This window comes from Pithys albifrons, chromosome 6 (assembly GCF_047495875.1).
Source record: "Pithys albifrons albifrons isolate INPA30051 chromosome 6, PitAlb_v1, whole genome shotgun sequence".
Taxonomy (NCBI): domain Eukaryota; kingdom Metazoa; phylum Chordata; class Aves; order Passeriformes; family Thamnophilidae; genus Pithys; species Pithys albifrons.
Window position 1 is genome coordinate 35,752,875 of NC_092463.1, and position 12,014 is coordinate 35,764,888.

General features: G+C 47.7%; 1 protein-coding gene across 5 annotated transcripts in view; it reads right to left on the reverse strand.

Moving 5' to 3' along the window:
• Window positions 1-214: 214 nt before the first annotated feature.
• SLC8A3 (solute carrier family 8 member A3) overlaps window positions 215-12,014 on the reverse strand; it is a 119,755-nt gene continuing 107,955 nt past the window's right edge. For all 5 annotated transcript variants that reach the window (XM_071558200.1, XM_071558203.1, XM_071558202.1 and 2 more), the window contains 4 exons: window positions 5,814-5,938; window positions 5,199-5,298; window positions 3,444-3,719; window positions 215-3,131 (listed from right to left, as the gene is read on the reverse strand). In XM_071558200.1, coding sequence (XP_071414301.1) covers window positions 2,755-3,131; window positions 3,444-3,719; window positions 5,199-5,298; window positions 5,814-5,938 — 878 coding nt within the window. In that variant the 3' untranslated portion in view covers window positions 215-2,754. The remainder of the gene's footprint in view (window positions 3,132-3,443; window positions 3,720-5,198; window positions 5,299-5,813; window positions 5,939-12,014) is intronic.

Sequence of the window (12,014 nt, forward strand, 5' to 3'; positions counted from 1 at the left end):
GGCTGGGAGGCAGGGATGGGACAAACCAGCCAAAGCCATTGTACCAAGGCCAGGCACATGCTCAAGGAAAATAGAAGCAAGCAGATAGCTAGACTTGAAATGAAACATAAAAGCTTCAGAGGAAAAAAATCCCCAGAGGCACCAAATCTGTTACGTTTTTTTTTAGCTCACATATTTTTAATGAAATAAAAATGAAAGAAAGACACATGCCACAGGTGTTGTCAGCCTGGTGCAGATTGCCCCTGTGCATGTAGGGCACCAGGGTCCCCATGCAGCTGGCCCTCATGGCAGCCAGGCCTGCCTCCGACTGCCTCCCTGCAGTCAGCTGGAGAAGGAAGTGGATGAAAAGCAGGTGGTGGATACAGCACAAGCAACAGAAGAACCGCACAGCAGTGCCCCTGGCCGGGCTTTATCCAGGAATGGGTATGCTGGAATGGGTAAAATAAAAGTGCAACATACTCTGTATGTCCAAATTATTAAAACCAGCAACAGTAACAATCTCCCTTTGAGAGCTGCACTTTAAATCCCCATTGATAGCCTTTGGGGGCTTTTGTAATGTTTCTCTCAGTATCACTGCGTGAGCTCTGGCATCCCTGGCTGATGGGCAGCATGGCAGTGGCAGCAGCTGCTCTTGGTGGCTGTTGGCACTACTGGAGGCCAGAAGAACCAGCAAGCTCAGTGGGAGCCTGGCCTTAGGTTTTCTTGCCCATGTTTTTCAGGCCCTTCCCCCAAGACATGGAGAAGGAAAGGTAAGGAAGCAGGATGCCAGATGCTTGTTAGCTTCAAACCCAGCAGCTTTCACCCACAGTGGGCTTCCACTGTCAAAGCTCCCACTGCTCTTCTGAGAAGGATTCCTCTTCTCTGCCTCACATGTATACACATTTATATAGAGATATCTGATAAACATTTTATATGAAAATAAATACTTCATCTGTGTGTTAAGAACCATCGTCACCTCCATCTAGTCGCCTGCTATAATGTTACATCTCTTTTTGTCCACAATAACAATCTTGTTCCCACTGGTTTTCCCCCAACCCATGGACACCTCCTCCCTGCCTCTTGGAGCAGCCAAAAGCACCTTGGCAGCCAGAAATGTACCTTTGGGCAGCCCTTCTCTTACTTGCTGCCTCCCAAAGTCTGGCTTATTGTTAGGAACTTGATGAAAATGGTTCCCTTTACAGCATCTTTTTCTTGGTAGAAAAAATTGTCTTTGTCTTGAAAACACTTTTACAAAGAGTAGGATTTTAACATTCTCTTCCAGGGCTCTCAATTAAGAAATATGTTTCTAGGTAGCACTGTTTATATAGATATAGGTATAGTTTTATTTATTTTTATTACCAACCCAACATTTCAATTTGCAGCTGTTGATGTAACTCATGACATACTCTCATGGTGTTTTTCTTTTTCTTTTTTCTTAAAAAGAAATGCACTTCAAATGAAAAGGATGGTTTTTTCTGTCTGGTGTTCCTAAAAGGTACTTGAGATGACTCAGGAGTCCTCATGTGGATGGTGGTTTTTAAGCCTGTACCTGTCAATGGCCTGAAGGCCACCAGCAAGATACAGGTGTTGTGAAAACTGGGGTAGCAATTGAATGAAAGGGCAGCCACACCACAGTTCAGGGTGGGATGGTGCTGGGAGCGCAGGGGCACACCATCCAGGTGTCCCTAAATTCATTTCAAACTCTGAGCAGGAGAACCATGCAGCAAACCCACCACCACCACCATTCCAAGGAGCCAGCGCTGCTTTCTCTGGCGCACTTTCTCCCCACCCCAGCAGGCTATTCCTGGATAGCCATTTATTTCTTTTAACAGTTGTAAATTAACGTAATTTCTTTCCCTGCAGTACCACAAGCTCAAAGTTAATTATACAAAGAGAAATGCCATAGTCAAAATATACATGACATGTGTTGTATTAGAAGATTTGGGGTTTTTTTCCTTCTTTTTTTCTTAGCCCTGGCAGGTGATTGAGATGCTACATGCTCCAGCCTTTATCATTGAATGTGTGGGACTGTGTGTCTCTGTATTAAAAATATATCAGTTTAGTGATGTTCTTAAAAAAGAAAGTAATGGAGGGCAGCGGGGGAGGGAATGGGTAATAGTGAAAAAGTTCTTTGACTGTGTCACAGTCTTTTGTGGCTTCATAAAATACACATGTTCAATTCCAGCACTGACGGCAGCTTGAAGCTTTAGAGTTTAAATTTTTAACATTTTTTCATTTTTTCTGATTAAATAGTAAAAAAGAAAAAAAATCAATCAGCGTGCTCCCCCAAAAACCAAAAGGCAGCAAGCACAAAAAAAAAAAACAAAAGAAAAAAAACAAAAGAAAAATCCCCCAGAGATTCCCGAATCAGACTTTTGCAATTCTCAACTATTAAAAATAAGGAAACATCTCCTTACAGTGGAGGGGTGCTCGGCAGGAAAAGAGACAAACCCCTGTGGGAGAGGTGGCTTTTGGAGATGGTTGAAACTTCGTATCTCATTGAGTAGGGTCAGTGGCTGGGTTGATTGTGTTTTATTTCAACACTTGCCATTGTTGCTTTCTTTTATGCCATTTTTCAGTGGGCTTTGTCTCTTTGTTTTTTTCCACTCTCTGATGGTTTTGCCCTTCTTGGCACCCAGCTGTCTGACTGTCTGGGCAGTGGCAGCCCCTGACAGACAGCCATACCCTTCGGTGAAACTGCACTTCCAGGACCGGTGTCCGGTGAGGTAATGGAGGAGGGGGTCTCTCCTCCTGGCAGCACCGTCCGTCCACCGCCTAAAACCCCTTGATGTAGCAATAGGCCTCCAGGGTGGCGAAAAGGATGTAGAGCAGCCAGAGGCTGACAAAGAGAAACGTCGTGGCCAATTTGCACCCCCGGGGGCCGCCCAGCTCCCCGCCAAGGTGGGGTCGCCGGCGGTAGAGTAGGACGCTGATGCAGATGAAAGCGAAGATGGTGAAGAGAGTGACGGAGAATGCCAGGGTGCCTGCCGACACCTGGAACTCCTGCCCCTGGGATGCCCAGTAGATTGCCGCCACTGACCAAGCCAGCCCAATGCCCAGGAAGACGTTGACAGCGTTGCTGCCTGTGACATTGGTGATGGAGGCATCAGCATACACATCCTGGACAGCTGCAGCTTTGCTGGCGAATGTGTCTGGGTTTGAGAAAGGAGGGAAGGAGAAATCACTGCAGGTCCCAACAGGAGAAACCAATAACCCTTCATGTCTAGGGGACAAGGGAGGCTCAGGCGGCACTGATCAGGTGACACAGACCTCTGCTGGTGCACAACCCCCTCCCGGATCCAGAGACACAGTGTTGCCACCAAGCGGGGTGCAGACCTTGCCTAGGGTCAGGGTTCTGTGGATCCCCTTCCCACTCTGAATCCCATCCCATGACAGAGCTGCTCCCCCAGAAGCATCATCAGAGGACTACCTCCCACCCCATCCCGTCCCCATGGCCACCCCACCTGGTACAGAAGTGCCGAAGGCAACAAAGACGACAGCAGTCACTGAGTCCTTGAGGCCAATGGTGCAGCCGAAGTGGGAGGCAAGGTCACCGATGACAGCTGTGAGCATGCCAATGATGAGGATGGAGACAATGAAGCAGGCCCAGCCATTGCAGTACTCGGTGGGAGGCACGCAGGCAAACAGCACCTTCCAGAAGACAGTCAGGAAGTGCATCACATAGTCAAAGCAGGATGGCAGGCGCTCCTCGCCAGACTCATCTTCATCTTCATCACCCGCTGCAAACAACATGGAAAGAGAGGTCCAGCCTTCATGTTGGAGCAGGTCAAGATTACAGGGGTTAGGTGCAGCCCATGCTTGGCCCTTTCACCCCAGGGATTCTGCTCTCCTGGGAAGAGGTGGTATGGTGCCAGCCATGACAGTGGGCTCAGGGCGCACTAGTCCCTCAGTGATGGGTCGGGCTTGGCAAGAGGAGTGCCACCCAGATACCCCAGAGCCCACAGGGATGCAGAGAGGCAGAGTGGGGTGTTGTATCCATAGAAGGGCAGCCCATCTACAGGCAGTCACATAGGATATAGTCAACCTGTGCAGATGGCTGTTGAGGAGCATGATGAAGTTACACAGTCAAGTGATGTTCTGGGCCAAAAACTAGCAGAAAGTAATAGAATTTGGAAACTTGATCGTCCTGCTCCAGAACACAGGCTGGACACCAGCAGCACTCCAGTAAGAAATTTCTCATCTGTGTGAGAGTATCAGCAGGAGTGCTGCAGGCCCTTGGAGGGGTCTCCTTCTTAGTCTGGTGAACCAGGTCAGCCCTGAAACTGGGAGTACTGCTGGTCTTTGTACAGATACAGGACAACAGAAATAAACTGGAGAAAGAAAAAGCAGGTAGGGAGCACAGGGCAGACATCAAGGGAAGGAGAGAGACATAGGAAGAGAAGCAGGCCTGGGAAACAACACTGCTCCAAGGATACTTCCACAGAAGCAGTTTCTCTTAATTGCTAGAAAGAAGAAAACTGAATACTCTGCAGGTCAGAAGAAGTCCTTGGGGGCACTGGCAACACTTCTCACCCAACTGCCTGCCTGTCCACTGCCTGCTCTACAGCTGGGTGGAAAACATCCCTTTGGAGAAGAAGCCAAACAGTCAAAGAAAGATTCAGAAAGATGCTCAAGTGCCATTAATGGCATAGACATGCCTAAAATATCTGCTCCAGGGCTACCTGTCTCTGAAAGCGGTGAGTTCTCTCCCCAGGCAACAGCTGGCTGGTCTCTGGACATTTGCTCCACCAGCTGCTGCTGTGTGGAGCAACATCTGTCTACATGTGGTAAACCCCCTTACTGCCAGAATGTCTACTGGCCATGGCAGACAGGACATCTTTCAGCAGTAGAAGTTACTTGCACTGGGTACACCAGAAACCAGGACCTCAGCCAGAATGAGATTTTGCTGCCTACACACTACTCATCAGATTGCTGAAGCACCAGGAACACTGCCAGCTGACGTAAAGTCTTTGAAAACTGGCCTCCTGGATAGCTCTGCACCAAAAGACAGATCTCCTGAGCTACTGGCTAATGTATCTGCAAAAACGCACTCTATTTGGAGCAGAGTTCTTTGGACTGGCTTTGCTGATGGTCACCACATACACAGCAGCTGAGCATCACTGACCAGGGAGATGCTGTCTCCTGAGCCTAGAGAGATCTTATTCCAGGCTCCATGAACCCTGTGGATGCTTTTATGTGTTTTCTGGTGTTCCCCTCACCTGCGCTGACGGTAATGGCCTCCATGAACTGGTCCCTCCAGGAATGTGTCCCTACAACCAAAGCAAGGTTTGTCTTCTTAATCAGCTTGTCCACGGTGCTCTGTTGTGGGAATAAAGACACACAGCAATTAAACTGGTTGTTAGTGGGCAAGGACAATCTTGCAGTGCTCTGTGGTCTCACAGACCCTTTCCAGATCGTGGAATTGCCACAGGCACTCTCCTACCAGCCAGATGAGGCCATGACAGGAACTGAGCTCACCTCTCTAGACTGGATGACCCAAACTTCACTAGAGCCAGCTTTTTTGCCACCCCTCAATCCTGATCATGCTCCTTCTTCCCTCATCCCTGCCTCACCAGAGACAACTTTGCTCCTGCCCACTGGCTTCTTCTGCTTCCAGCAGGGCTCCCTTTTCTTTCTCCCTCTGCCCCTGCCTACCAGCAGCTGCTACTCCTGACATTTTTTGTAGACTTCATCCACCCTTTATTACATACTTCTCTTCCTCTTCCAACAGCTCTTTCCCTGCACATGCTGCCTTCTGAATCCTACTCCCCAGGGCTGTTTGGTAGTGCCACATGGCTTCAGCCTCTGGGAGTACCCCTAGGACAGCTACTGACCTTAAACTCATAGGACTCCTCAATAATGACTTCTAGTTTGGGATGCTCGCCGAGTATTGGTTTGCCCATCTCTGCAATCCTCTTGGCTTCCTCCTCTTCAACCGTCAGCTTCCTCTCAGCCACCTCTGTGAAAGCAAGGTCGACATCAAGCTGTAGGCAGCAGCCCTGGAGCTCCAAGGCACCATGGGGGCTAGTCTGCAGGGCCCAAGCATGGGCTTCTGCAGCCCCCTCACAGCTTGCTAAACTCACACAGCAATCTGGGGACAGTGGTGGAGTGTTGGACCACAGAAACAACAGACCCAGATTTCTGAATATCATTTAGTCATCAAGAACATACACAACATGTTTTCAATTTATTAAAAAACCCCCACCAACTTTGAATGCTTCTTCATTCTGCATTGGTGCTCGTGGTTGACATATACCCTCCTATCATCCCCACAGCAGCCACATCTTTGGGGAGACTGAGGTACTGATCTGCTCTACCATGTGGTACAAGCATCCTTTAAGACATCTTTAACACCCTGATGGGTTCCTTGATTTCAGTGAACAAGAGGAAGGATCTTTTTATTCCCCCTTGTGTAGAAAATTACTCTTGGCCCCCTGTGCCACTCAGTGCTTGATCTAACGCACAGACACACACAGTCACAACCATATGTGAACCACACATGAATTGGAAAAATTAACAAGAAGTAAGTTATGAAACAAGTAGGGATTTCTTTCATACTACTGTGAGGGTGGTGAGGCACTGAAACAGTTTGTCCGAGTTATGAATGCCCCACCCTGTAAGTGTTCAAGACCAGGCTGGATGTGCCTTTGAGGAACCTGGTCTAGGGAATGGTGTCCCATGGCAGGAGGGTTGAAACCAGATGATTTTTCAGGTCCCTTCCAACATATTCCATTCTATGATTCTATGTTTAGTTTCTGCTGGAGGAAACTAAACCACAGCCCCAGGTCAGCAGCATTCTGAGATGACCCTGTGTCAGATTCATCTTGCTGATGTTCCAGTTAACACAGCAAGGTACCTCGAGAGGGTTCTGGTTGCCCAGATGGGCAGGAGCATCTCAACCAACAGGAAAGGTGCCCTGGCAGTGTCCTTAGCCCTGACTCAGGTCTCCCCTTCCACCCATATGCTCAAGTGCAGGCACAGGCTGATGGGCTCTCTGTAAAGCTTTGACATCTCAAGAAAGAAGCTGGTTTGCCCCTGATTTTCCTGTGTCTGAGCAGTCTGGGTGTACAAGCTGCAACACAGCACCCAGCTGAGCCTGGGAGTGGGAGCTGGAACTCTGAAGAACCTGGCAGAGCATTTTGTTCTGGATAAGCAGTGAGTCAGATGTCACCTAAGGTTTCCTGCAGAGGTTACAAATGCCCAGGTAATGCCTCAGATGTGATTAAACTCATGTGGACTCCAGCAGATCTCATGCTTCACACAAAAATCACACAGAAATTATGAAGTCCCAGTGAAATCTATTTATAAACGCTGACTTCCCTCTTCATTTTCCCAACTAGATTGATTGCAAAGACTGTAAGCTTTGCAAGACCTGCAGAGTTTATAAAACATATAACTCCTGTGGCAGGTGACATTATTATAACCCATCACAGAAGCAGAAAAGCTGCATCCATCATTTGAAATTAATGACATACATCCACACTATCATTGCCTAGCTCAAAGACAGCATAGTCTGGATTTAGGAATCCACACAAGTTTACAAAAAATGACAAAGACAGAGCACAGCATCTGGAAAAGAAGATGGGCAATACAGGATGCTGTCGGAAAAAGGGGGCACATTTGCAGGCAAAGACCTAGTGAGCACAGAGTGGAGGAGGCAGCTGAACTGGAGAAGTGCAGAAGAATTTTTCACTGAAAAGGTGGTTAAGCATTGGAATAGACTGCCCAGGCAGGTGGTGCAGTCACCATCCCTGGAAAACATCAAGAAATGACTGCATGTGGCAATTGGTGCTGTGGTTTAGTTGGCATGGTTGTGTTCAGTCAAAAACTGGACTCAATGATCTTGGAGGTCTTTTCCAACCTTAATGATTCTATGATTCCATGATTCAGTGAAAATTTTCTCCATTACGCTACACTTGCAGACCTGAATTGATGGTTATCAAGAATAAGATTCGACATACTTTTATTCACTGGAAGAGGGAGTCAGATGCAATCTACATCTCCTTTTCTAAGGCACAGAACAAGAAACTTCAGTCTCTGCCTCCACCTGGAAACGTATGAAGATGACAAGCTATATCCATTGATGAAAACATGGGTGCTCACACATCTGCTGCGACAGCACACACATGGCTTTGCTTTTGTCTGAGCTCCCCATAAGGAGAAGCTCAGGGGTGGAGGCATAGCTTTGCAAAGTCCAGCTTGGCAAATAAGCCAAGTGCATGCTGACAATGTGCTGACAGTACAGAGCTGACCAAAAGTGATACAGCCATCCTGTCAGGGTTGCAAAACCCGGACTTGGTGACAGTCTGACTCACTACAACCTTTCCTGGGAAGTAACTTCATCTGAAAAGCTGCGGTCACAGTTGGCAGCCTTGGGCTCCTGCCCACTGGCTGCAAGTTGCAGAGTGCAGAAAGCAAATATGTGGTTATCAGAGGAGATGCTCTGAAAATAGGGAATATCAGGCTGAATTTTCTTGGCTTAGCAACTCCAGGAGAAATAATGCAATGAAACCTCAGTCCCCAATTTAACTGATTTGACAAAAGCCTTTGGCTTGGCAAGAGAACATGGAGCCTCATGCAAATGTTATCCCTTTAGGCAAGGCTGAGCTGCAGGCAGGTCTGTAAGCATGCACAGTGCAGAATACTTTATCATCTCCATAGGAAGTGCTATCCAACACAGCTTTATCTCAAAACCTGGCATCTTGCTCATGCTGGTTTATGTACTTGCACTAGGCAGGACAGTGCAATATTTGAAGCCCTCCTTGTGGAGGAAGATTGCATCTTTTCTCATAGTGTGCCAGGTCCAAGGCAGGCTACATGGGAATATCTGTGTCCGCAGGACCTTGCACCTGCCCGCAGGTAGCTTTGTTTTCTCTGCAAGCCACCTGTGGATCACCTACTGATTTGATGAGCCTGCCAATCACTTGCCAAGGCAGCTCTTAGAGTAAATCAAGTGAGACAACCATGTCCAGCAGTGGACAGATTGCTCTGTCAGCATAGAGGCTGGATGCTAGCATGAGCATGGGATCAGATGCTCCACAAAATAAAGGTGCTGGTGCTTACCACAGCACTGAGGGGCAGTGGGAGTCCTGTTATTCAAGAGGGCATCCTGCCAGTGGACTAAGTGCCACCAGAGGCACCTTCAAGCCCTACATAAGTGACTTGAAGTGAAGGGACAAGCAGACCAGCAACGGAGACCTTCAGCCTACTGACAGCATGTCCACTGAGACATGAATAATGGAGGCCCTGATGTCAATATACAGGGACTCCTCTGTGGTGTGTACGATGAACTGGGGCAGTTTGTACAGTGTGTACATACATACCACTGCAGTTTGAGAACTGGGGTGCAGAGAGAAGAAAAACAGGCACCCAAGAAGACAGGTCAGGTGTGTCCTATGGGGACATTGAATATGACTGCCAAACTAAGTCTTTCAATGTCAGCCACAAGCAAACCACAGGAAAACAGGCACAGGCAGCACATACAAATGGGTACATCACAGAAATGTTAATAGAGCAAGATTTTGGATAACAAAGAAAGGAGGTAATTCCTTCACATCTCATTAAAATGCAGTAACATTTGTGCATGTGCAACAGGAAAGCAAAGCACAGAAACTTAAGAAATTTCAAAGATGCACCTGAAAACATTTAAGCTACCATTGTATTTTCATGAAGTCTCTATCCTAATGTAGGAGATAAAGACAGATGAAGACTCACATGTCAATACTGTGCTGGATCTTGCTTAATGCACTTATTCAAGTCACAACAGGTACCAAATTCCAGGCTGCTCACTGTTCTCTGAAATTAAGGCAGATTTAGGACCCCTGCTGACACATCTTTTACCCCAACCTATGCTAACTATACAGTTAAAGGGGAGCACTAAGCACCTCCAAAGTGTGATACAAAGCACCTACATGATTTCACCACTTCTCCCCTCCTACTACTTAGGACACATATGAGCACCTTTTGGTACAAATCAGTGTCAGCTTCTACAAAACACCAGAACCCAAGCTGAACCTGCTCCAGGCCTGTTGGGTCTGCCTGTTCCAATGGGATGCTGAAGCCTGAGTTGAGCCCTGTGTGTACAGACTCAACAGCTGAGAGGGAATAAATTCTTGCAACATCCCAATGGCAGAGCACGAATCCCAGTGCTCCTGCCTCTCAGGGAAGCACTTCAGCCAGCAGCAGGGTGCACCAGCAAGCCTATGGAGTTGCAGGAGGCCCTGTGCAGCAAGCATGGGGCATGCTCCCACACGGTCTGTGGTAGCCACAGGCCCCCACCTCCTGATGGACTGGGTGTCTTGAAGGGCTCCTCCAGGAAGCAGAGACAGACCATCCATGAAGTGAGTCACACGTTACCCTGGTGCAGTAGCCAATAAATAAGACTTAGTACTAAGAGTTGTGATAAATAAAACACACAGTGGGAAGGGTGGGTGGCTGGGTGTTGGGAGACAGATTTTAATTTGGAAGGTCAAGTCTGTCAAGGTGAATGTTGCCAAGCTGTAGCTTAATTATTAACTAGACTGATTTCTGTTTGTATCTGCATCAGTACTGTCAATAGGGATTGCACCCCGGCTCCCTGCTGTCACTGCAATTAAGCGTGATAAGGTCTGGCTGTGCCTAGCAAGAACAGGAGCTTGCCAGGACCTCCTGGGTTTCCTCCATCTCCTCCCTGGGAAGGAGAAGGTGGCCAGAGAAGGGTGCCTTAAATCCTGCGGCCCTGGCACATGGGTGTGTGCTACCATGGAGTGATAAAAACCTCTCTAGGCTGCAGGAGCACATGCAGGCTGCTGAGGCTAGGCAAGTTGGGGCTGCTGTGCCAGCTGCTGCACCAAGGTACTCTGCTCTTGGTGCCAGGGAGCCCATGGGTTAGAGAGGAGATGCTACAAGCAGGGGAGACAACAGGTATGGTGTGAGCAAAGGTTGTGTGGAAGGGATGAGGATGAAGTCCACTTTTGCTCAGACTGTAGCAATGGCCACAGCTGACACCCACTAGGCACTGGACTCTGCAGAAAGCAAGGAGAGTTTTTTTGGTTAAACACCTCCGTGCTTTCACTTATTCTGGCTTGACAGACAGACAAGCTATGACAGACAAAGGATCTTGGCACCTCCTTTAGACTGGGGAGAACCAAATGGGAACTGTACATTGCCTGTGGCCTCCTGGACACATCAGGAATCAAAGTTAGATAAAGCTATTTCCATGGGAAAATCTGGCCACTGTATCTTTTGAGCTAAAAACTGCAATTGGAAGCCCCTGTAACATTGTCAGAGAGGTACATACTCATCACTTAGGCAATGCTGCAAGACTACCAAACAGCCACAGACCAGTTTGTGTTCCCTGTCACTTATTGAATAAATTAGATTAAAACCACGAATGTATGCAAGAAAGATTGCTATGAAGGCCGTTTCACACTCTTCAAGCTATATTGTGTCCATTCATTTCTGGAGTGGGCATATATCTGCATGAAGGTCACCACTTCTGGGGACTGTGCTGCTAGGAAGAAATTAAAACCACAATTAAAATGGGATTTTTTTTGTTGTGGCTTAATAAAAAAATATAATCCTGACCAAACAAAGTAAATAGTGAGCATGAATGAGTTCCTCTCTCCTGAGCACTCAAGCTGTCAGTCACAAGTGGGGAAGACTACTGGCTAAAAGACACACGGGCTTTGAAGATTAGCATATGGATATACCCTTCACTGAAGCACACGCACACTCACAAGCACTGGCAGCCTGGGCTGCTTTCTAAAATGCGAGGAATCTGCTTACTTAGCCCTGAGAGCTATTTTTGAGACATGATACATCCCATATACATGCCCCAGCATTCTGTAATGCTAATTGGGAAATGCTGCACATTCATGAGAGGGAGGCTAAGGCACAAGGGCTGGGAACTGAGCATTATTCCACTCCTGGCTCTGCCTTGAGATTGCTGCTGACAAAACTGTTCCCGACAGGCCAGACAACTGGCATCTCTGTTCCCCAGTCTTTCCCACTGCAAAGTGGACCCAGAAGTTTTAATGTATAAATAAACATATTTA